Raw genomic sequence first — 27,250 nt, forward strand, 5'->3', positions numbered from 1 at the left:
AGCTCATCTCAGCCTTTACAAACCTTCCCTCAGTGCATTTGAATTCAATCGCTCCTCCTTACTGCAATAGTCTTGAATAAAATCTTCCTTGCCTGTTTAACTCCAGTGAAATTTTTCTTTGATACACTCATGTAACAGTACAATGAAGCGTGCCTATCAGCAAAACAGCCATCCTCCTTCTAGTCTCTTAAGACCCAGGATGACAAAGCCTCAGCCATTTTCAGCAGGTGATTTTCTAGATTCTCATGGGAGTCATTTCCATTTTAGCTGGCAGGAAAGGAAACAGAGCATAGAGGACCACTCTATGTATGCTTTTTATGGACCACAGCTTGGACGTTATTTACATTACTTCCACTTACTCACTTGGCCATATCTAACTTCAAAGGAGGCTGTGAAATGAAGTCCCTCAGCTGAGTAGCTATTTCCTACCTACAACTCTGTATAATGAATGGGGTAAGAGCTTAAAGTTAAACAGCTGGCCATTTCTGCTATACCAACTAAGACAGTCATAATACTTTCCAGTTTAGAGTATGCTTTATATACATTACTTAATTACTTTAATAAGCTTGTAGCATAAAAATGCTTGTTTCTTTCTTATGCCAGTTTTACAGGTAAGGGAAAAATCAACAAACATATGACTTGATGAGAAACACAGATCTGGGTAGTAGCAGAGGTGAGATTCAAATTCGAATCTTCAAATTCCAAGTTAGAATCTACTTCCATGATAGATGTATTGGATTAATTTTCCAAGACATATTTATTTAAGCATATCTATTCTCCTTAAAATAGGTTTAATGAAGACAAATGGATAGTTAGAGGGATAGAATATTCAACCCAAAGTTTTTAATGTAAATTTGAGATTTTAACCACACAATTTTAAGTGCTTCCCTAACATTAATTTATTTATTATTCATGTATTTATTAATTCAAAAAATTATTTAGCTTTTGATGTATATAAGATACTATGCCAGGTGATGAAATTAAAAAAAAATCTATATGACATTATATCTGTCCTCAGGAGACACACAGTTTCTACAAGGAAGACAGATACAGTTAACATGAAGAATAAATAAATGCTTGAGCCAGATAGGTGGAAATGTAGGGGAGAGACAGGTGACGTCCCAAGGGCATTAAGAAAGAGTTCTTGAAGGAGATTTTGTCAGAGGTGAGTTTGATTAAAAAAAAAAATGAATAGAAGATAGGGGTAGAGGGACAGAAAGAGCAGAGAAAGAATAAAGTGACAAATACTGAAACCAAGCAGTATGCTGTGGTGTCCTCCTGGGTATAAAATCTTCTCCATATATCCAATTCCTTGTTTGTAGGAAAATAGCTTCAGCTTCCTAGACTTTTCCTGAGTTCCAAAGGGCAGATTCAAAGAGTTATTAGTCTGGGAAGTGAGGAGATGGAGACACAAGGGAAAAGCAGTCAAGAAACAACAGTGCAGCAATAAAGCATGGTCCTGGTCCCTCCCCAAGTGGTATACATAACAATACATCTTTGAGTTCTTCTACAGGAACTAAGGCCCCCTCCCAGGTGGAGGATGATAACCCCTCCCAGGTGGAGGATGATAACCAGGCTGAGCACAAGATTCCTGGAATACCATCCTGTTACCTCACCACCAACCAATCAGAAGAAAGTCACACACCCTGCAGCTCTCACTCCAAATTTTTCCTTTAAAAACTCTTCCCTGAAAAACATCAGGTAGTTGGGGGTCTTTCAAGCCTGAGCTGCCCATTCTCCTTGCTTGGCCTTACAATAAACATTTCTCTGCTCCAAACTCTGACTTTTCAGTTTGTTTGGCCTCGCTGTGCATCGGGCACACAAACTTAGGTTTGACAACAATACTAATGTATGAGGGAAAGTCAAGTAGTTTTTTGTTTCTGAAGCTTATAGTTGGTAGAAAATGAGGAGAGGAACTTTTGGTTTCATGCCGTGGTTACTTTCAAACATTTGTGGATACCTAGAGGTGAGTTTAGATTAAAAACTTGTTAAAAGGCAGATTCGCAGAAAAAACTTCTAGTAATTATAAGGTAGGACCCAGAGGGCATTGTTAACAAAACCCTCACTCCACTCCAATCCCTCAGGTCATTTTATAGCTCTTGGCCCACAGACCAAGCTGACAAAATCTAAGAGGATATGGCTAGTCTGTAGCTCCAAGATGCTCCTGGATAATCACTCAGGTTCCTGGGATGAAGAGTTAATTTCCATCTGTTAGTGAAATACAGATTGTTGCCACTAACTTCTTTCCATTTTAAATAATGAAAACAAAATATAAATGGTAAAGTAGAAATAGTTCATTTATCCTGTTTCATTTTTCTAAGGCCTGAAGAAAGTCTGTTATAAATAATTTTGATTGGAGTGATGACTCATTTCTGTGTTACTTTGAGTAGAATTGAAACCATGCACCTCAGATTGGGACTTGAACCCACATGCCGGGACTCAAACCCAGCCAAAAGCCTGATTGGGGCTTGAACCCATGCATCCAAGACTCAAAGCTGGCCAAAACCCTGATTGGGACTTGCACCCACGTAGCTGGGACTTGAACCCGGCCAAAACCCACAGTCTTCCAACTGAGATCACACACCTGGTTTCAGGACTTAATGAAGCTCAGGTTCTTGATGTCTCATCATAGAAAGAATTCAGTGAGAGACAAAGTGATAGGTAAGAAGTGGATTTATTTAGAGAGAAACACACTACATAGATAGAGTGTGGGCCATCTCAGAAGGTGAGAAAGCCCTTGGGAGAAACACAGTCCACAGAGTGTGGACCATCTCAGAAGGTGAGAAAGGCATCAGGGTATGGGGTTGTCAGTTTTTATAGGGGTGGGTAATTTCATAAGCTAATGAGTGGGAGGAGTATTCCAGCTATTTCAGGAAGAGGTGGGGATTTCCGGGAATTGGGCCACCACCCACTTTTTGATCCTTATGGTTGGCCTTGGAACTGTCATGGTGCCTGTGGGTGTGTCATTTAGCTTGCTGATGTGTTACAGTGAGTGTATACTGAGATTCAAGGTCTAGTGGAAGTTGAGTTGTCCGCCATGTTGTACCCATTTGGTCCTAATCAGTTTATGTCATGTCCTCAGGCTATGTCATTCTTTCAAAGGTTGTGCCCTGCCCCCTTCCCTCCTGCTTCAGAATGGACAAATTCAAAATACCCAGTATGCTTTAAGATCTGTATGAAGAGTCAGAAGTGTTTCAGACTGTATTCAACTAAAATTCTTTTGAATAAAAATGCTTCAGAATTTTGGTGCTCTTTCATCTGAGAAGTGGCACTTAGGTGCTCAGAAGGGAATTGAGGACTGGAAGAAGAACTAGGTTTTGATCTTGGGGATTATAAACAATGAAGGTTCCATTTCTTTCCTTTTTTTTTTTAATTTTTAAACTTGCTTTATGGTTGGTTATAGGTGTGGTAAGTACCCACCTGCTCTGTCTAACCCCAACACACTGGATGATGTTTCAAAGAAAATTATGGGAAACAAGTTGCATCTCTATCTTGGATAAAAAGAGAAAGTCAGAAACATAGGAATTAAAGTGCCAGGAATGCAGACAAGCAATCACAGCTCTGAACCTCTTTCCATTTCTATAACCCCTTCTACCCTTCCCCTACCCAGCTCCACAGAAATTAGGAGCAAAACCCTGCAGAGTGCTATTAAATTAGTTTTCCCTATGGTAGTCCTCTAGGAATTTAATATTACCTTAATATGTAACTAAAAGAGGAGTCTATTATTAGATATGAATAGGTATATGTGTGTGAACACACATTCTCTCTATGAGAACCACAATATATTCTGATCTATGCATCAGACTGTTACTCTAATTGCTCTCTCAAACAAACTCCCTCCAGAGAGTGCAGCGTCTGTGAATGAGAAGGATTTCCTTCCCTTTGAGGCTGAGATTCAAGAAAAAATTCCTTATTCTCAAAGGGGAAGTTCATTGGCATGCAAGTCCAGCCTTGCTGTCAAACAGTCCTCCAGGGACCCTAGTCCCATCTTATTCACTCAAGGAATTCTCTAAGATATCCCATTACAGTAAAAAGGAACTTAAGCCATAGTTATGCAGGGAGTTCTCTACTGAGGGCAAAGAAGTTCTTGCTTGAGTAGGCATTTTATGGAATATTCTGAAATCGGTGGAATGAAAACAGAAATTGGTTTCTTTCTTTCTCTCCTTTCTTTTTCTTTTTTTCTTTCTTTTCTTTTTTCCTTTCTCTTTCCTCCCTCCCTCCCTCCCTCCCTTCCTTTCTTCCTTCTTAATTACTGCCTTCACATGCATTGACAAATTTCCCTCTCCTTAAAGAAGTTTTGGGCACATACTTGAAAATTCTCATCACTTACAGTATCAAAAAACTTGGCCCAATCCAATTTAAAATTCTGTCTTATTTCCTACGCCTACCCACCCAAGGTGCATCTTTGAGCACCTTGGAGGATGGGGAGGAGGGTGCTGATGGAGGACCAGCACTTGATGATTCATTCCTCAATTCGCTTCAGCAGTTGGAGCAGAGAAGGTGCTGTATCCTTTCTCAGCATGTCCCCTTCCTCTTCCCTCTAGGTCCTTTTTCCTGTGGGGTGTTAGGGCTAAAATGAGGAAAAGTGTGCTGTCATAGTCCTCTCCTGACTGTTGCTGTTTCCACACTAACTCTAACTGGTCCCTGAGATTTTCTATTTGTCAGATATGGAAAATGTTTTGTTCTTTCCATAAGGATAATAAATGAGTTCTTTGTAAAGGCCAAGAATTAGAAGGGTGGCTTCTCATTTCTATCAGGAAATTTCCTGATGGAAGAGAAGATCAACCTTTTCCAGTTACCTCCCTGCTTTCACCCCTGACAGTACATCCTATGGTCTCTGGTTGTTGAGTTTCTTTTACCTAGTGGCCAAGCCAGGGTACCTTCTTTGGTATTCATTTGATGCAGAGGAAGCTCACAACATTGACTTGCCAAATGATTTCAACTAGCCAGCTTTCCCTCTCTTTAATCTGCCAGTTTTCAATACTTTTCTTTCTCTTGTTCATTCAGCATAGAAGGCAGATCAGCAAGTACACTGAATAATCAGATATCCACCTGGCAATTCTAGTTCCTCTTTTTCACAGGCAACTGCATTCCCTTATGAGGGATTCTTTTAGAGTCCTTCCCCTTAACTTGTTTTGAAGAGAAGGAGACTAGCATCCTCCCTCCTACGGGGTGATAAAGGAAAAGCTGAACAACTTTTGACTCCAACAGTTTAGGTAGGTAGGTAGGTAGGTAGGTAGATAGATATAGATCTCGATTTCCCTCACTTTTCTTTTGCTGCTTATATAAACTGGCAGTGGGATAGCTGAGGTTATGATTGAGAGAAATGAGTCAGTTAGAACCCACTTAATAAGCCACAAAGGAGGTATCTGAACCTCAATTTTTTATGGACAGGGATACTGCAACATTTTTCTCCTTAGCTGGTATGGTATAAGTTGTCATTCCCAAAGTAACAGGAAATTTTGCCTGTATACCTTGTTAGTCAGGCATTTTGCTTTCACTGTTTTTCTTTTCAGGGAGGCTACAATAATAACAGTATTAGAAATTATTATGAACCTTCACGAGGAAGGTACAACTTTCTTTCAGTTAGTCTTAACTCAGCATCTTAATTAAATCAACCACTTTGAGCCAATAGCATTCACCCGAGTCTTCCAATGTATTTTATTAAATATAATCCTCTTTATCCATAAAGCAGTTCAATGAATGTATTACATCCTAATTATATTCAAGAACATGACCATGTAATCCAGAAGGCCAATATTCTATTTCCATTTTTGTCGAGGGGATTGCTTTAGATCAAAGAGGGCATTGCTAGCTACAGTGAAGAGGGCATGGGAGACAAAGAGCCAGGTAAAAAGGAGGAGAGAAGCAGATAGTATATACGTATCAGGGCCTTCTGAGTCCCATAAGAGAAATAACTATGAAGAAACTAAGTGGTGGGCACGGGTAAACTGAATAACAAACCGTATCTACAGAACTGAATAGGATCAAGGGCAGAAGCAATGAGACCAGTTACAAGACTGTTGCAGTAATCTAGGCCAGAGATGCTGGTTGCTGGGACCAGGATGTCAGCAGTTAAGGAAGTGAGAAGTAGATGGGTTTTGAATATAGGTATTAAAGGTAGAGCTAACAGATTTTTCTGGTGGATTGTGTATGGTTATGATAGAAAGAAAGGAGTCAGGAATTACTCCCAAGAGTTTTTGCCTGAATTATTGGAAGAATGGAGTGCTATTAATGATAATGGAGAAAGCCTGTGACAGTATCAGGTTTGGAGTAACTGGGGGAATCTGATCAGCTTTGGACAGGCTAAGTTTGAGATGCCTATTAAACATCTAAGTGTAGATATTGAGGAGGAAGTTGAATAGATGAGTCTGGACTTCAGGACAGAGAAGTAGAAGAATGTAAATTTGAGAGCCATCAACACATAGGTGTTATTTAAAGCTGGAGACTGGATGAAAAGTATGAATAGAGTGAGTGGAAATAATAGGAGAAAATATTCAAGACCTAGCTCTGGAACACATACAAACAGAGATCACAGAAATGAAGAGAAACCAGGAAGAGAGACTAAAATGATCCTGAGTAGTATATTTATTAAAATGAAATTTAATAAAATATACAATTTTTAGATTCGTCCAACATTTTTCATGAACAGTTAAATAATTTTATAACTTTATTAAGGAACATTTGATTTTAAAATGTAAATGGCATGTATTTCAGATTTTATAAAGAAATAATGAATACATTTTAACCCAACTCTCATTTTTGGTCTGCAAACAAATCCTCCTCATCCTTCAGTCTACAAGAGTATAATTAGGTAGCATTTTTTTTATAATGACATTCACCAATGAATAATAAATCCTCATATCCAGGAACATTTTCCTTATATGCAACAGAGACAGAAAATAATGTATGTCCAATTGTCCTGCTTTTTAAAACAGCAAACTCTAGATGACATTGCTCACTGCTTGTGAGATAGCCTGTTTTATTCAGCCCATGTAATTTATTTCTGTTACCGTCTTGCTCTTGTAAGCATTTGAGGTTATGACATTGGGCATTTGGATCTATTAGTGGACTCAGATCCATCAAAACCTCCATCTTATGGCAGTTAGCTTCACCAAACTAGAGGACATAAGTATCCAGATGAATTTGAGCTGAGTGCAAGCGCTGGAACAATATGTTCTGGATATGCAGTAAACTCATAGCTATATTTAAAAACAAGACAGTTAGGAAAAGGTACAAACAAAAGATAGGAGGACCAGGAGCACTTGTAAAAAGTTTATGACAGAGAAGACTTAAAGCCAATTTACCATCTAACCATAGACTCGTTCCCCACTACAAAGGGTCTTGTGCATCTGATAAAGTGAATCAAAGCTGAGAAAAATAATTTAATCATGACTGTACTTAAGAAAGAAGGCCTCAGACAAAATAGACTTTAAACTATAAATGGTAAAAAGAGACAATGAAGACAGAAGGCCAAATAATGATGCTCAGATCACTTGAGGTATGGACAATAACGCAGGTATGTCTCAATCCTTTGGAGCTAGCCCTTGGACAGGAAGAAAATAGGTGGGTAGAGACCAGTGGGTTTCCTAAAGCCATTAAGGAAACCTCTCTGAGTGGGTCAAATATTATACCTTAAATGTTGCCTTCTATGTAGCAGTATTAGTCACAAGGAATATTCCAGTGACTAGAAATCCTATGGGATTTTACTGTGTGAGGAAAAAGATTCCAGGATTTGTGGGTAAGGGCTGACTCCAGTTTGCATTGCTTGGTTCAGTAAAGAAAATCTAGTAGCCCACTAGTCCTTTGAGAAAAATGAGTAAAAGCACGATCTTACCTGTGTTTCAGGAGATACACACACACACACACACACACACACACACAGGAGAAGAGAGAAATAAATCCAAATGTACTTAAGGTTGCCCCTTCCCTCCCTATTCCAAATTTCCTAGAACCAAGGCTGATAGAAGCAACTTTGAAGGATACACGTGGGTGAGCCTGGCAATGCCCTCAGAGGTCCCTGAAAGGAATTCTGATCACATAATTCTGATCACATAAAACAAGTGAAGAAAGAAGGAATTCCAAGAGGAAAGATTCTTATAAGAAAATTGCACTTCCTGAGGGCTGAATTTATGGAGGATGCTCACAAGGTGCCCAATAGGGCGCTTGGGCTGTGTGAAGAATGAATGAATGTGAGGGGACTACAGCAGAACAGGAGAGTGTTTATGCAGTTGCTGTGAGTGTGAAGCTTTGGTGGAGAAAGAGGAAGAAGATTTTTAGGAAGATTTCTAGGTAGAAAATCATGAAAATCCCTGTGTCAGCCCATTAAAGGAGATCTATGATAACCATTCACACTATTCTTCATGGTTTTAGGATGTGTCTTTGAAGTCACCATGCAGAGACTGGCCCTAGATAGAGCCAGTTATATTCAGGCTACTGTCTAGGTGTGGGTGAAAGAGTCATTTATTGTTACTAAATTGAGTTAGGCAGACAGTTTGTGGAATTCAAAGTAAATGGTTTCAATGCTAATTATAAAAATTAATGTATTTTGTTTTCAATTAGCAAGACTGAAAGATCACAAGACTTTATAAAGCATCAAATCTTTCTTCCTCACGAGGAAATTCGATCACCTCATTCTAAAGAAAAAAGTTCAAATTTTTACAAAGATGGCCTAAATCTATCCTTAGCTAATGTATCAGTGTTGAACTTCAGGTCAATGAATAAAATGCATAACCCAATTCTGTTAACAATTGTATTTAAGCTACCCGAAATAAATCTAAGTTCAGCTAGGGGATCACAGAACTGCAACATATGTGATTTCATTTCTCCCTTTTGGTTTGAAGAATTCTTATTCAAGACCTATGGCAGACAGAAAGTTTCTTTTCACTTTTCTCAAAGATTTTCCACAGTTTTAGGGGTTGAAGACTGGTGGATGTGGGTGGATCACTAATTTGCCAATATGCCTAAACTTCTACACTACTGTGACAGAGAGGAGTTGTGGGGAGAAGGCAATCTTTAAGTGAGTTGAAGCCCCGGGTTTTCTTATCAAAACATTTTATAGTGACTTCCTTTGCTCTATAAATTCTGATTAAAACAATTTCTTTCTGTTTTCTAATTTTAACACACAGCAATCCATGCACATTAGCAATTTTTAACAATACATTTGACTTTGGATTTTTTTGTGTGAAGAAAATAAAAGTAGAAAGTTATTTGTATTAATGAGAATATATAAACATGTACATATTTCACTATATAAAGTGTTTAATACGATGATAATAAAAAAAGTTTTAGCTAAAATATTAAGCATATATTGGAAGCTGTGAGAGAGTCCCAAAAGAAAAACTATAATAAATAATAAGCAAAACTTTTCTGTCAAAATATGGAAGGTCTAAAGAACAAAGACTATAGGCAGAGAGAGCTTCCAGACATAATTATTTGTGTAAGTTGGAGTGGCTATGTGGCAGCTTGGGGAATGGGGGAGGAAGTGGTGTGATTAAAAAAAAAAAAAAAAAGAAGGAAAAAAAAAAACTTAGGAAGAGAAAAACATAAGCTTTCCTCAGCTAGTCTCAGGCTCTTCTCATTAGTACCAAAGTAGAATTCAGGCAAAACTAAAGGAAATCTTTACAAACCTTAATCAGAGTCTTAGAAATGAAACCCATCAGAGTTAGTTATACAGGAGCTGAAATTAGTCTGCTTTATTGGGTGGAACGTGGCTCAAAACACAGCCTGGGGTGGCAGGTAATCTGGCAAGTGCCACTGTATGATCACTTCCAGCCCACTACCATTCTGCCTTCCCTGGCTCCAGCCTTATCCTTGGTGATGTTCCTACCTCATGTTGGATCCAGGAATTGGCAGGTGAGCCAGCCAACTGCATGTAATTCCACTCACATGTGCAGAAAAAAATATTCTTCTCCTTTGGGAACTTTATAAAGTTCTCTTTAGGATGTCTGAAGGGCCTATTGGCCTGTGCCAACTTAGTTCTGAATATTTTGTTTCACTTATTTTTAAAAGTTAAACAACATTCATTTTTCATGGTGAAAAATCTCACTGAAATTGCTCTCTCAAATAAAGCAGCAATTCATCAAATGATTCGTTGATGTCAACCTCATTATTTTTACCACCCCATGCAGCTAGGCACCAAGCAGCTCCTAAACCAACACCCAAGTTAGGCAAGCGAGAATCCAACGAGATTCAATTATCTGGAGGTAGTCTCTGCCTGTCTACTGAAACTGTACACAACTCCCAGTGCAGGGGAGGGAGAGGCTCAGGTCATGTCACTTCCAAACTAAGGTAGCTTCCTGTTACCACAGGATAATTTTTAATCTGCTTAGCACTCTTTACAAAGCATTTCATTCTTCAGAGGTCTCTGTATTCATCAAACCCTGTCCCTCTATCCTTCACTCCAGTCACATTGAACCAGTGATATGCCTTCTGCCTGAAACAAACTTTTATCTCCTAGTTTTCCTTCAAATACTAATGTAGGCTTTCCTGACTGATTCCCCAAGTCTAGGTCGGGAACTATGGTTAAAAGAACGAATGATCTCCAGGGCAAAGTATGATGGAAAAAATTGAACATTACTTTCATGTTTCTCTTTTTATTTTAGTCCTGTATTGTGCAACTCCATTATGTTTTTTAAACATAATAACATAGTCATAGCCATTGTCAGGGTAACCCCTACTAAGCCCATAATATTTGAGGTTTGGAAAAGAACAGTGAAGTCATCTAGTTCAGCCCCCTGATGTTACAAATGAGAAGGTGATTAGAAGAGGAGGGAGATGCTAATTGAAGGGGCTAAGAGGAAAACTTAATTGCATGGTCTGGATTACTTCATCATGAGACATTATGAAAATGTTCAATTCAATGAAACTCAACATTTATAAGTAATAGCTGTATTATTCAATTAAGTCTGTTATATATTAAATATTCTCAATTTACCAGCTAGAAATAGAGAAAACAAAGGTTCCAATGTCAGTTTGGGCACAGCTAACAAGAATAATTGGGAAAGCAAGAAAAAGAAGAAACCACTTAAAATTGTCACCTAATCACTACATGGTGATCTACTAAAGGGTGATTAATGGCTCTAGTTCATCTGTCTTAGTAAAAGTCCTTTTATATATTTTTTAATAAAATGGATGTGTAACCTTAGAGTAGGAGAAAAATAGAATTCAGAATGTTACTTCCTACTGTGACAATTCTAAATAACCCCCCCAACGATCTTATAGATTCTATATTGAAACGCTATATATTTGATATGTTTTATCTTTAAGATGATCAGCCTTCCTTCTTACCAATATAATTTGTGACTTTATGCGACTTTATATGTTCAAAGATATATAGGTACTTCCAAACATAGTGTACGTATATATAGATACATAAAACACACATATATTTTGTCCTGAACTTTCTTGACTGCATTTTATTGGGCAAATCAAAATTGAAAAAAAAAGTTTAGTAAACTATGCCTACAAAAATTATACATTTTAAATAATGGGTGCTTTAGCATAAATTTATTTATTATGATTAATAATAGTTAATGCTTTTTAAAAACTAAATTTAATTTATACCATGAATAGTTAAAAGACCAAGAAAAATATGACTGGAAACTATAAAGTGTACTCAGCTGTAACTATGAAATATATTAAATGTACTCTACACATGCAACCAATATCTACTATTTCTTAATGTGTATCTTTTAATAAGAGCTCCTTTTAAAGGGAGCTTCTAAAAGATTTCTAAAAATTAAAATAATAAAAATAAAAAAATAAATATTAAAAGTGTAATTTAACTACATACTATATGTCTAAAGTATAATGTTAAATGATATTTTAAGATTACAAGAGTCCTGGTAGAACAATGGATTTCCTGTTATGGTTTCTAGTGCATAGTTATGATGGAATTATATTTTTCACTGACCATTGTGCTTACCTCCACATCTTGGAATTGGTCCACTCCACATCACTTTTCCATCCATAAGAATACACGTAATTGTTTCTGTTCCCTGGGTTTTAATAAATCCTTCTTCACAAATAACTGAAATCGAACTTCCTAATTGAAAGTTGTCTCCAAACCGCCTTGCATTGATTGGTATTCCAGGATCAGGACACTCATTATGTCCAAATGCTTGAGAACAGCAAAAAAAAAAAGAGAAAAACACACAAACTAGCAGTATGAGACAGACCCTTGTGTATTGGGGATGAGACTAAATGATTTTTAAAATGGTTATGCTCATTTCTAGAAAAGCCTTTATTTAAAAAAAAAAAAAAAAAAAAAAGAGAGGCTCTCCTCTGACCATACCAGTTTCTCTCTGATGTGTAATGGATGTGGTTGTTTTAAAATGTGAACTACACTCTACAATTACAAAATTTCAAAATAGAATTGTTTCTGCTTATTTCTTGAAATCATTTGCCTTATCTAAGCAAAAATATCCAGTATAAGCTGGACAGAATTCCAATTAATGTGAATACAGAGCAGGTTGATACAGAGCAGGTTGACTATGTCCCTTTGAAAACTTTTCTTGTGATTCATTGTTTGGAATGAAGAGATCATCTCACAGTGAGCATTAAAGTGAAATGTTTCAATCTAGTTATGAAAGTCTTAAAATTTCTCTATAATTTTCCATATATCATTTACTCTCTACCATCTAGGAAAAGGGAAAAGAGCTAATTCTTTTGCAAACACCATGTTCTAGGCACTGTGATAGGAGCTTTAGATATATTGTCACTTCACTTAACATTTAGAATAGCCTGATGAGCAAAGTATAGTCATTTACTCTAAAGAGTAATGTGAGATTCAGAAAAAGTTAAGTAGCTTGCCTCAGATCATAGAGACAGTATTGAAATGGATCCCCTGGTCTGGCTTTAAATTTTTTCTTCACAACATATATTTTTTAAATATTTATTTATTTATTTATTTATTTATTTATTTATTTATTTATTTATTTATATTTTGGCTGCACCTGGTCACGGGATCTTTGTTACAGCATGCAGACTCTTAGTTGCAGCATGAATGTGGGATCTAGTACCCCGACCAGGGATCGAACCTGGGTCCCCTGCATTGGGAGTACAGAGTCTTACCCACTGGACCACCAGGGAAGTCCCTCTCCACAACATATTGTATATTGGATTATCTGTCTCATGTCTCTCAAGAGAATGTGAGTTCTTTAGTTCAGGGTCACTATCTTATTCTACCTTGTATCTCCCAGGATGCATATTTGGCCCAATCCCAGCAAGTAGCAGAAGTGTAAGGACAATGTGCTTACTTAAATTTCTCATAGATTATAGATCACATGAGCCCTATAAATTTGCATTATAAATGTTTAAATTAGTATAATATAAATGGAAGAATATTTAAAGTAGCAAAGTCTAAATATGTAAAACGTATTTAAAGGGGTATTTACAATTTAATATTATATACATACTGCATGGGTACATGCAGTTGTTTTATATTTTTTCACTAAATCATCACTGTGATACTGTTCATAAATTATATAATTGTATTATCCAGTCTCCTCATTTTTAAGTTAAATAGTATAAAATCATATTAAGGTAAATTCTAAAATATGTCAAATCTATTTTGTAGGTACACTTATTTCTAATTATTGTTTTCTGCTGTGCTTTTAAAAAGCTCAATATCTATTAAGCCTGGTTGCTCTCATATATAATGCCTGATGGATAATTTTTCAGAGAAAAACATCAGTAGGAAGCACTGAATATAAGAATTTGAATACAATGGTTTAAATTATTTACTAGAGAAACAGAACAAGGAACAAGAGGCATATTTCCATAATACCTTCAAGATACCATAAATATTAAAGTTAAAAATATTATGCATTTAAGGGAATTCCCTGGTGGTCCAATGGTTAGGACTTGGTGGGGTCTGGGGTTCAATCCCTGATTGCAGAACTAAGATCCCACAAGCTGTGTGGCAAGAAAAGAAAAGAAAAAAAAACATATATATATATATATATATATATGCATTTAAGACAACATAAAACTGTAAATAGATAAATGTATATGTGTCTATATTTATACATATATATGAAATATTTTAAAAGGGACTTACAGATAAAGCAACCATTTTATACAGCATGTCTCCCTGACACATGTCACAGCTAATTCAACTTTAATGATGTGCAATTACATGTTGACAACTTATTAGTGACAATGTTCACTTAGAATGTCACTTTGAAAAGACAATAACTGCATTTTGTTATTAATTGACAAAGCTCAGCACCGAACGGGCGGGGGCAAGGGTGAGGGTGAGGGGTGTGTGTGCTTTTTTAAAGAGCAGGAAATTAAATCCTATTATAACGTGACACTTAAATAACTCATCAAGTTGGTCAGAATCTGACAGAGTGTGGTAGCTGTGAAGAAAACAATAAAAATCACTAGCATTCTACAGCTTCAGGTAAAAACATGTGCACACGGAAGTATTAGTATGTAAGTTTGTTAACTTACTAAGTTTGTTAAATTTTCTCATTTATGTAATTCATCTTTTTGCTATATTTACACCACGTTATTTTCAGAAAAATAATATTCATCCTTTTGAAATACAAAAAATATGGGCGATAGACAATAGCTAAATATCCTCGAAGAATTCTTAAATCTAAAGCAATGTAATAAATACAATAATAGAATAAGAATTGACAAGGGAATACTTCAGAAGACAACTAAACAACTGTTAATGTTTACTGAGTATTTATTAGGTATATATGCTGAATTATTTATATGCATCACCCTATTCACTCTGATTAAATAAAATTCATATTTTATGGCAAGATGAAAATTTAAACATAAATTTTTTCTCTGCCCTCTTGGGCTTCTTCCTTCCTCTTTAGTGTGTATTGTTCATCTGCATTAACCAGACCTCCTTAGTAGATAACATTCCTTCTTAATCTCATAAGGGATCACGATGACCCACTACTTGCTTTGGATGTGCAGATCTGCATTGTGTAAACTACTAATAGGTCATTTGACTATAACCCTTTGTCTCAAAAACTTACATAACTGTGCTTTGACTTCTAACAGGTGGAACAGTCCTCAGAACTTTCTGAAAGACTGTCTCCCAGGTTATAATCCACAGGCTGGCTTGGAAAAAAAATGTTCATTTCTTTCTTAGATTGACCACTGATTATTTTTTTCATCGACAGCTCCTTACAAAAACCCAGTATGACTTTATGGATGAGAATACTGAGGCTCTGTTATTAAACCTAAAAGTGTAGCAAAACCAAGATTTGAAGTTGCATAGTTTGACATTAGAGCTGATATTCTTAATCACTAAGGTATTTTTCCCCCGTAGCATCTTTGCTAAGTCAGCTCAGTAACCTACTGCCCCAAAATTAGTGATTTCCTTCTCTGTGATACTTTGATAGTCTAGCTAATTTTGTCTTTGGAATTATAGCTATGTGTTGTCATTATTTGTTTAAAATCCTCTACTGGTTTATGAATATCTTGAAGAAAGGATCTATCCCCTTTTATGTTTGCATACCAATAACAGAGCAAAATATGTTATGTACAGTAGGTCTGAGATTATGCTTATAAGATTTAATAGAATAAGCTAATATATTGGCGATATAATAATTATATTTGAAATATAGCTCCTTAATATCAGGCCTCTCACAAAGAGAAATGGCACAGTAAGGAGTAATAATATGGTTAGAAATCAAGGGCTGAAAGACTGCCCCTGATACAAATTATGTATATGACTTGTTCAAGTTTCCTATCTGTGGAACAAGAGAGCTGTTTTGTATGATTCCTTTCTAGCTCTAATGTGTAGAAATATTTTATATGGGAAAATTAAACTTACTGTTATAAGTGATGTTAAAGCCACGTCCTGACATTGAGTGGTCAGCTTGAAATTCCAATCGTAGTATATGACTATTACTAGTAAGATGAGAAGGCACCTCAGCCCCAGTAAAGGTTCCAAGAATTGGGGAGTCTGGAGAGTCTCCATCTTTAACAGCAAGGAAGTCAAACTGGGATTCCAGATCAAAGTCATTGAAAGAAAGGTGTATCCGACTCCCTGGTTCAGAGATTATTGTCCAGATGCAATTTAAATTATTTCCATACCCTTCTGGATAATCAGGAGAAAGGACTGTTCCCATTGGTGCAGTAAAGTTAGAGAGGCAAGGAACTGTTAAAGTAGGAAGATTATAAAACAGTAAATTTTCAAATTTATTACCTCAAATAATTTAAATTACCTCATTTTGCCACAGCCAACAATTATAATAATCAATTAGCAGTTTGAAAAAAATAATATTAAACAATATAATCTATCTTATAAAACAGAAAAAATATGATATTGTTTGCACATTATTAAGGAAGGCTACTAGTACTCTGAATTACTGTATGCTTAAATATGCACAAAAATATAATTGGAGTAATAACAGCAATTTATTTTGACATTTATCATGTCCATGTTAGACTGCAGTGCAAAGTTTTAGTTTCTGTGCTTAAAAAAATATTGGAGAAGTATATAGACATTTCCAAAGAAAACAATAATGCTCACAAAATGACTGAAAACAAACACACACAAATATTATGTAGGTACTAACATAACTGGGATAATACAACCTGGAGAAAACTTGGAGTGAGGGTAGTAACTAGGTGAACTTCACTCCTACCATGGCCATGGGATGCTCTAATAGCTTATAACACAGGTAAGGAGATGAATTAACACTTATGATAGTTGCCACTAGGGGCTAACACTGGACAAAGAACTAAATAAGAACTCCCATACCATACTAAGGTTAGTCTTTATTTCCCCTCAGATTTATTTTTTTAGGTTTTAAAAAATATGATTTAAAGGTTCACACAGAACATTTAGAAAGTAGAGGAAGGATTAAAAAAAATGATCTATTACACAGAGGAAAAAAAAGATAATATATATATATTAGAAAATGTTTGGCCTCCACTCACTTTAAAAGTTCTCAGAACATGTTTAAAAATGTTAAATATTTTTAAAATGTTAAATAATCAACATTTTCACTAAAGGAAAATGTGTGTTTTGCAGCACAAATTAAAATTCAGATAAAATGCAGGTCTTGAAAACTGCTAAATTTTTTAAAAACCAGTTATATATTGAAGTAAAGTTTGTGCTAATGCCTTTGTAGGGAATAAAGGATTTCACAAATGAAAAGCATGATCATTATAAGTTGGATTCAGATGAAAAGTCATATTTTAAAACAAGAAAATTATTTTTACTTTCATGATTATAAGTTTATATGTTATCATTTGTAACAAAACTAAATGCAAAATTTTCAATATTGCATTCACACCTGATAAGCTGTATTTGTTGGTAATGAAGATAGTATTTAATTTAACCTAAAAGTGCATCAACAGATAAAACAAATTATATTTTTGTTGCAGCTAAATTGGAACGCTTTAAAGTATTTGAAGAAACACATTATTTTAATCCAAGCATATTTTATATCACAAACATTAATGAATTTTATTCTGTGCAATATAAATAAATGGCACTTAAGCAGGCATTAGTGTGAGCATCTACAAGAAAAAATAAGGTAGTGCATTATACATAGAATATAAGCTTTAAATATTTTAAGTGTTTCTGATTGCAAATAAGCATATACTACCTTGTTAGAATAAATGAGCCTAATAGAATTAGCCCAGATGTATAATTGCCATAAGAAGTATTCTATCTATAAAGTATAAAATGCCACTAATAAAGTGTTATGAGGACATATGTAAAATATACTTTGCCATTACCAAGTGAACTGTGTTAACTTTATTTAAATCTGCAATGAAATTTATAATTTGGCATAAGCACACTTGTTAAAGATAGTGTTGAAAATTGCTACTCATTCAAAAATAATTACACAGTTCCAGTTCTTTGCAATTAATTACAAAAGCAATTATATGCAAGGACAGGGTAACATATGCTATCTGGAAGCAAAGCATTTGGTACTCACAGATGCAGATGGGTATGTTTGCAGACCACTGGTTATTCTCTTGACAAACAATGGATTTCTCTCCAATTAATTCAAATCCAAACTGGCATTCGAACCTTAAAACATCACGATTAGAAAATCCATCACCTTCTCTAATTCCATATAAGGGTGTACCAGGATCACCACAACTTTCTTTTTCAATTTCTGTAAAAATAGATGATATGTCAGATTTCAAGGCTTTCAGGCATATGATATCCATGCAGCAAATTTAAGAGATGTACACTCTCTATAGCCAAGATATTTCAGAGCAAAAGATGAAAATGTTCTCCAATCTTAATTTTCTCTTACCACTGTTATAGACATGATTTGAGGAACAATTAGTGCATTTCTCTCATTTTGTACATAGGGAAACTGAGGTTGCTGCAGCTAATGCGGTTGTTCCTAACAGAACAATTACGAACAAGATTCAGATTTTCTGTTAGTACTACATACATACACACATAAATATACATATATATTTCCCAAAATCTCAAAAACTTTTCTTATTTTTGTAATCTGTACATGATACAGGAAATCTTTAGATTGAAACCAGGACACAAGGTGATATTCTCTGCCTATGTGCTCCTAAAACAATCAGTGAATACCCTCCACACAGGATCTGCCACTCTCCCTAGTACCTGTTGGTTGAATTACTTCCCCAATTAGACTCCCCCAAAAGTTCCTTATGTCAGGAATCAATTTTGCTTTCCAAATTACCCAGATATGTTCCTCAACAAATGTTTTGTGGATGAATTAAATTGAAGGAGGTTGAAAAAAAAACTCTTAAGAGCACATTAAAACACCTTTTTGACATGTGCTCAAGGGAACTCCAAATATCTGGGATCTTCCTTGTGAGTCTAGGAATGTTAGTTGCAGATTATTGTAGTAATTGTTTTGGTTTTTAAGTTACATTAAATCACATTAATACAGTCATCCTCAAACAACAGCAAAAAACATTTTAATTTAAATTTAAAAAGTAAAACTTTGAGATAAAGTTACAATCTCTCTTGACACACCAACAATCACACATTCCTGGTTCTTCTGTTATCTCCTAGCACCAATTTGTTGTGTATCTTTCCAGTTCTTTATGCATGCTTTTATAATAATACACATATATATGTACTATGTAATATAAACATCTGTATTTTTGTAAATGTAAAAATTCTCTTCACAAAATCTAGGTAGTATTGCTATATATATATATATATTAACTTGTATTATACTGTCAATATATTCTATAACTTGCTGTTTTTTTAACCAAACAATAATTTTGGAGATATTTTTGAATGTCCTTGTATCCTCAGCAGAAAACATAGTTACAATGATTTCTTTAATACACTGTATTTGATTTGATATTTGTTTTTATCTGTGTCATAGTGACATTGCTCTATCATTTTTCTTGTGCTGTTCCTATACAGACTTAATATCAAGGGACGAGGTTAGCAATTTTCCAACATTCACTAGTCTTTTAGACTAATTTGTATAACAGGAACATTGGATCCTTGAGTGTGACAATTTGCTAAAAATGCTGACTGAGTCTGGTATAATTTTGAGATAGGTATCTGACTACCATATCAATATCTTCTAAGGTTATTTTACTATTAAAGTTATTTTTTTTGGGGGGAGGCAATATTAGCAACTTATATATATGTTAGAGAAGTGCAATTTTCCAAAGTTAGTTTAGTAGTAATAGAATTGTGTTACAAAATCTTTAAATATCTCTTTACAAAGATGCCATAAACTTTCTCAATCCCAGTGCTATTTATTTGTGATTAGTCTTCTAGTTTTCTTTGCCTCATACTTACAAAACATTGTCAAATTTACTAGTCTACTCAAAGAACCACATTTTGCTAATCAATTCTATTGTTCTGATTTTATTTAAACATCTTTCATTTTTATCTTTTTGGATTCCATCTTCAACTCTCTTTTGCATTATTTTGCTATTCTTTCTCCACCTTCTTGAGCTGAAGTCTTAGGGTTTGTTTTATATTAGTTTATTTTCACCCATTCTTGTTTCCTTAAAAAAATGGTTTTTAGTCTATAAATTTTCTTCAGAGTACTGTTTTGATATTTAGAGCTTTTTTTGTTCACTTCTAAATAGTCTGTAATTTCCATTTTGATTTCCTCTTTAACTCATAAATAATTTCAAGGTGTTTTTAAATGTATGGGTCTAGGCTATCATTTTGTTGCTGATTTCTAATGTCATTGCTTTAATATTCAGTATAAGTATATCCAGCCTCACAGAGGGTACATCAGTAAAATATATTCAATTCAATTTGCTATACTTGTCAAATTGAAATTATATGACCTTAATTAATTTTGTCTACCCTCTCTGACAATTTCTAAAAGAACTGTGTTAGAAACTTCTACAAGCCTCTTAGACAGCCTCATCTACCAGAGGACAGACAGCAGAAGCAAGAAGAACTACAGTCCTGCAGCCTGTGGAACAAAAACCACATTCACAGAAAGACAGACAAGATGAAAAGGCAGAGGGCTATATATCAGATGAAGGAACAAGATAAAACCCCAGGAAAACAACTAAATAACGTGGAGATAGGCAACCTTCCAGAAAAAGAAATCAGAATAATGATACTGAAGATGATTCAGGACCTTGGAAAAAGAATGGAGGCAAAGATCGAGAAGATGCAAGAAATGTTTAACAAAGATATAGAAAAATTAAAGAACAAACAAACAGAGATGAACAATAAAATAACTGAAATGAAAAATACACTAGAAGGAATCAATAACAGAATAACTGAGGCAGAAGAATGGATAAGTGACCTGGAAGACAGAATGGTGGAATTCACTGATGAAAAACAGAATAAAGAAAAAAGAATGAAAAGAAATGAAGACAGCCTAAGAGACCTCTGGGACAACATTAAACATAACAACATTCGCATTATAGGGGTCCCAGAAGGAGAAGAGAGAGAGAAAGTACCCGAGAAAATATTTGAAGAGATTATAGTCGAAAACTTCCCTAATATGGGAAAGGAAATAGTCACCCAAGTCCAGGAAGCGCAGAGTGTCCCATACAGGATAAACCCAAAGAGAAACACACCGAGACACATAGTAATCAAATTGGCAAAAATTAAAGACAAAGAAAAATTACTGAAAGCAGCAAGGGAAAAACGAAAAATAACATACAAGGGAACTCCCATAAGCTTAAGAGCTGATGTCTCAGCAGAAACTCTACAAGCCAGAAGGGAGTGGCATGACATCTTTAAAGTGATGAAAGGGAAGAACCTACAATCAAGATTACTCTACCTGGCAAGGATCCCACTCAGATTTGATGGAGAAATAGAAAGCTTTACAGACAAGCAAAAGCTAAGAGAATTCAGAAGCACAAAACCAGCCCTACAACAAATGCTAAAGGAACTTCTCTAAGTGGGAAACACAAGAGAAGAAAAGGACCTACAAAAACAAACCCAAAACAATTAAGAAAATGGTAATAGGAACATACATATCAATAATCACATTAAATGTGAATGGATTAAATGCTCCAACCAAAAGACAGGGGCTTGCTGAATGGATACAAAAACAAGACCCATTAATATGCTATCTACAAGAGACCCACTTCAGACCTGGGACACATACAGACTGAAAGTGAGGGGATGGAAAAAGATATTCAATGAAAATGGAAATCAAAAGAAAGCTGGAGTAGCAATACTCATATCAGATAAAACAGACCTTAAAATAAAGAATGTTTCAAGAGACAAGGAAGGACATTACATAATGATAAAGGGATCCATCCAAGAAGAAGATGTAACAATTATAAATATATATATGCACCCAACATAGGAGTACCTCAATACATAAGGCAACTGCTAACAGCTATAAAGGACACTACAAACAAGCCAAAAAGACAACCCGCAGAATGGGAGAAAATATTTGCAAACAAATCAATGGACAAAGGATTAATCTCCAAAATATATAAACAGCTCATGCAGCTCAATATTAAAAAAACAAACAACCCAATCCAAAAATAGGCAGAAGACCTAAATAGACATTTATCCAAAGAAGACATACAGATGGCCAAGAAGCACATGAAAAGCTGCTCAACATCACTAATTGTTAAAGAAATGCAAATCAAAAGTACAATGAGGTATCACCCCACACCAGTCAGAATGGGCATCATCAGAAAATCTACAAACAACAAATGCTGGAGAGGGTATGAAGAAAAGGGAACCCTCTTGCACTGTTGGTGGGAATGTAAATTGATACAGCCACTATGGAGAAGAGTATGGAGTTTCCTTAAAAAAACTAAAAATAGAATTACCATATGACTGAACAATCCCACTACTAGGCATATACCCAGAGAAAACCATAATTCAAAAAGACACATGCACCCCAATGTTCATTGCAGCACTCTTTACAATAGCCAGGTCATGGAAGCAGCCTAAATGCCCATAGACAGACAAATGGATAAAGAAGAAGTGGTACATATATAAAATGGAATATCACTCAGCCATAAAAAGGAACGAAGTTGTGTCATTTGTAGAGACGTAGATGAATCTAGAGACTGTCATACAGAGTGACATAAGTCAGAAAGAGAAAAACAAATATCGTATATTAACGCATATATGTGGAACCTAGAAAAATGGTACAGATGAACCAGTTTGCAGGGCAGAAATTGAGACACAGATGTAGAGAACAAACATATGGACACCAAGGGGGGGAAAGTGGCGGGGGTGGTGTGATGAATTGGGAGATTGGCATTGACATATATACACTAATATGTATAAAATGGATAACTAATAAGAACCTGCTGTATAAAAAATAATTAAAATAAAATTCAAAAATTCAAAAAAAAAAAAGAACTGTGGTAAAGTTCCAAACAGAGTATGAATTTTGCCACATTTCCTGGTAGCTGAATCAAGCTCACTTATATAGTTCAAACCGCACTATGTCGTTCAATTTATTCAGCAAATATTTATTTGAGAACCCATTATGTGCCAGATTCTCTTCTAGGTACTATGTAGACTAGATCAATGAATAAACAGACAATAATTCCTGCTCTTCGGTGGTGTATATTCCATTGGAATTTCACAAATAATAATAAATAAAAAGTGTTATTTTAGAAGGTGATGGATGCTGGTGGGGGGTGGGATGATGAGCAGGGAATAGCAGGGCTAAAGTGCTAGGTGATGGTGGGATGACATTGTTGTTAGGCTCAGAAAATTTTATTACTCTTATACCTTACTAAATTGTTTCTGTTATTGAAAGACTAGGTTATTCTTCAACTGAAAATGTCTTACTTTTGCCCTCAATATTGAGTGATAATTGGTAAGGTATAGAATTTTAATTCAAAATTATGTTCCCTCAGCATTTTGAAGATATTTTTCCCTGGTCTTTTATCCATCCAGGATTCCTGATAAAAAAATATAACAAACTGATTTTAATTCTCTTTGTAATTAATCTGTTCCTTGCTCCCTCTCTTCCCTTCCCATAGTTGTTAGGATTCTTTTTTAGACTTGCTGTTTTTAAATGTCACTATCATCTACCTAGGTACTAGTTCTTAATTTTTTTTTTAACTTGGTACTTGATAGATTTCTGCTATCAAATAACTTGTAACTTTTTTTTTCAGTTCTAAGAAATTGTTACCATTATTTCTTTTAAAATATTATTTCATATACATACTCATCTCTCCAGAACTCTTTCACATTAAACAACAGAAATTTCAGATTTAGCCTTCATGTTGCTTGATCTTTCAAATTTTCATTTTTAAAATTCTCTATTATGCATTCTAGAAGTATTATATATGTAAAATATGTATATATATTATAATTCAAATTTATTAATTCACTGTGTACTTTTATCTAATTCCAATTCAACCTATATACTGAAAAATTATGTTATTTCTTGAATATTTAATGATTTATTACTTTTTATTGTTTCATAACCTCCTATTATTTTTTCATGGATACAATTTCCCCCTTTATTTTTGTGAGGATATCTAGTATAATTTTTTTTTCTTTTTACTGTTTCATTGGATACAGGCAGAAGTGTGCTTCAAGAGCAGCAGACTAAAGTTTCTTCTGAAGCAGCATATTTGAAAATATATTTGGTGATCATAATGGTTGTCAAGCTTATGATGAAAAGTGCAGGAGGAATTTATTTGGGGGAAGAACAATATAGTTGGTTTTGAACAAGCTGTCAAATAAATGTTTTTATTTGCTTGCTTCTGTAAACTTCAGGCTTATTTCTTCTAATGTCAGAATCATGTCATACTTCTAGGTATAAATTATCTCCTCTTTTGATCTGTAGTGCAGTCCACTTTTATGGTCTTCATTCTGAGTTGGGATAAAGACCCCTCTTGATAACTGCATTTGACTCCGATTCCATGTCTGGGCATTTGGCTCTGTAGCTGAAGTATTTTCCTCTGTAGCAATTACTACAGTTTCTCAGGACTGCCAGTGGCCTCTTCCGTGGTGGCTTCTGGCCCTGATGAACAATGGCTTCCTAGGCAGAAGCTACAGCAACAGCAGCCAACGGAGGCATTGGTTTATGAAATTCTCAGCTTACCTCTATATTCCATATGTGTGTATATATATATATATATATATATATATATATATATATATATATATATATATATACATACATACATATATATATATGTATATATATATATGTATATGTTTATTTATATTTATTTATCTCAGAGATCCCCTATGGCCTTATAATAACTGAAATGTTCTCTTCCTATTCTTAAGCATCAGTGTATTTTTTTTTAATGTTTTCTATCATCTTTGGGTTAGCATTGAGAATAAGTGTTTACTCTATTTACTATTTTGAAACCTTATTTTTTTCTTTGCTCCTTTAATACAAAATTCTTTAAATTAAGAATATACTTTCAAATGAAGGTGTAATTTTGAAGCTGCAATACTCTCTTAGACTGAAAGACAATAGGCAGTAAGGAAAATAAACACATACCTACTGTATATCATTGCCTTTGAAATTTTTTTCTATCCAGGAGGCAAGACTAATATCTGAACAAATAATTCATATGCAACATATCAGTGTTATAATAGAGTTTTGTACAAAAACCAATTATTAATAATAGCTGCTATCATTTATTGAACATTGAAATAGTATTGACATTGTGAAAATATTTTTTTAAACACATTTGTTATATGATTTAATCCTCATAACAGCCATATGATGGAACTATTGTCATCTCCATTTATTAACGAGAAAAATAAAGGTCAGGGAAGTTAATTAATGTTATAGACTGAATATTTGTGTGCCCCCAAAATTCATATGGTGAAACATAATCCCTGATGTGATCATATTTGGAGGTAGAGCCTTTGGGAGGTGATTAGGTCATGGGGGTGGAGCCCTCATGAATGGCATATCTGCCCCTATAAAAGAGGACTTCAAAAGGCTCCTTGCCTGTCCTGACATGTGAGGACATAGGGAGAGGACAGCCATCTGTGAACCAGGAAATAGGCTCTCACCAAACACTGAATCTGCCAGCACCTTGATCATGGACTTCCTAGTTTCCAGACTGTAATGTTTGTTGTTTATAAGCCACCCAGTCTACAGTACTTTTGTTATAACAGCCCTAACAGACAAGACGCTAACTTGCCCCATTTCACAAAACTTATGAATAGCAGAGTTTAGGGTCTGAATCTAAAGTCTTAATCACCAAATTATTGCAAAGAAATTTCCATTCATTAATTACCCACTTATGAAACATTTATTTAGTTTCTAATATGTTTCAAAAATAATACTAGGCACTAGGGATATAAAGACAAATAAGATGTAGCCTATGTCTTAAATGAGGGCACAAAGGAGATACAGCAAAATCCCCTTGAATCGGTGGTTGGCAAATTGGTAAAGATTTCACAGAAGAGGTGACCTTTGAACTATCTTAGAGTTATTTCACTGTGTGAACTGGGAAAGAGTAAGGAAGGAAAGGTATCCTAGGTGGAAGGAGAAGAGCAGTATCAGAAAAGATACAAAGTCTTTTCCCTTTTCTTTCTTTAGGTGGGATGGCTTGGTTGGGGTTAGGAGGCTGTCTGAGTCCATTTAAGATACTATAAGAGAATACCAGAGACTGAGTGGTTTGTAAACAACAGAAATTTGTTTCTCACAGTTCTGAAAGTTGGGAAGTCCAACATTAAGGTGTCAGCAGATTTGCTATCTGGAGAGGGCCGATTTCCTGGTTCACAGACATATGTCTTTTTGCTGTGTTCTCACATGGTAGACAAGGGGCAAGGGAGCTCCTGGGGTACTAATTCTACTTATCAGCCTCCACTCTCATCACTTAGTCACCTCCCAAAGGCCCTACCTCCAAATATCATCACATTGGGGATTAGGTTTCAACGTGTGAATTTTAGGAGCCTCTGCTCATCCTATAGCAGAGGCAGTGATGGTGGCATCAGGAGTTGAGGAGGTAGTGAGGTCAAGTAGGTGACAGTGTGGCTAGAGGCCAAACAAGTAGAAACAAGGCCAAGGAAGCAGCCAGTAAGGTTGTAAGATTAAGTATATATTATGGGACTGTGCAAGTCATAAATGTATTGAGGATAAGGGTAACTAGACTTCTATCAAAAAGGGGATGTGGAAAAAGGGAAGGCTACAAAATTCTGACAGGGTGGAACTAAAATTGGAAAAATTGGTGTTAATTAATGTTTAAAATATAGATATACACAGAGAGATAGAGATGACTGTGTGTATTATGTCACACATAATGCACATATATTTTCTAGCCTCATCCACTGAGTCCTAAAAGCAATAAGTACTCGTAGCAACAAGTACATGAGTGCCCACATCTTGGTGTCCAAATACCACTCTTCACTAAAGGGAACCAGGAAGTCTGCTTCCAGGGTTGGTCAAGGAAAAGTACAAGACAAAACTTGTTCTGTCAAGAAAAGTGCTTAAAGAATGATGGGGACACATCAAAAAGACATAGAGGCCAGCTTGAAGGAACTACACTAGCCATTCTAGGGCAGCTTAATCATCAAAACAACGATAATGATGGATTACAACTAATTGAATAAAATTCAAATGCATAAATCCATCTGATATAAATAAATGGGTAAATAAATGGAAGAGAAGAGAACACTCTGTCTCCATGTAGAATGACATTTAAAAAATGTGGAATTATTAAAAATAAAAAATCAACATTTGACAGCCATCACAGCGATTTTGGATTCTGGTGAAGAGAATGCAAAAGGTGAAACTGGTCATGTTACCATGGAAAAACCCAGAAGGCACTAATTTTGCTAGGTGATTAAGGATCACATAACCAGTGTGGATTATACTGACATTGCCTCCTGATGCAATGCAGTAAAAGAAGGAGC

At 35.2% G+C, this 27,250-nt stretch overlaps 1 protein-coding gene across 3 annotated transcripts in view; it reads right to left on the bottom strand.

Moving 5' to 3' along the window:
• The window catches only part of CSMD3 (CUB and Sushi multiple domains 3), a gene marked incomplete at both ends in the record, with an annotated part of 1,095,706 nt that overhangs the window by 432,614 nt on the left and 635,842 nt on the right, over positions 1-27,250 (bottom strand). For all 3 annotated transcript variants that reach the window (XM_081258479.1, XM_081258478.1, XM_081258477.1), the window contains 3 exons: positions 11,927-12,121; positions 15,806-16,132; positions 17,928-18,110. In XM_081258479.1, coding sequence (XP_081114605.1) covers positions 11,927-12,121; positions 15,806-16,132; positions 17,928-18,110 — 705 coding nt within the window. The remainder of the gene's footprint in view (positions 1-11,926; positions 12,122-15,805; positions 16,133-17,927; positions 18,111-27,250) is intronic.

Source organism: Mesoplodon bidens, assembly GCF_964165515.1.
Source record: "Mesoplodon bidens genome assembly, chromosome: 16".
Taxonomy (NCBI): Eukaryota; Metazoa; Chordata; class Mammalia; order Artiodactyla; family Ziphiidae; genus Mesoplodon; species Mesoplodon bidens.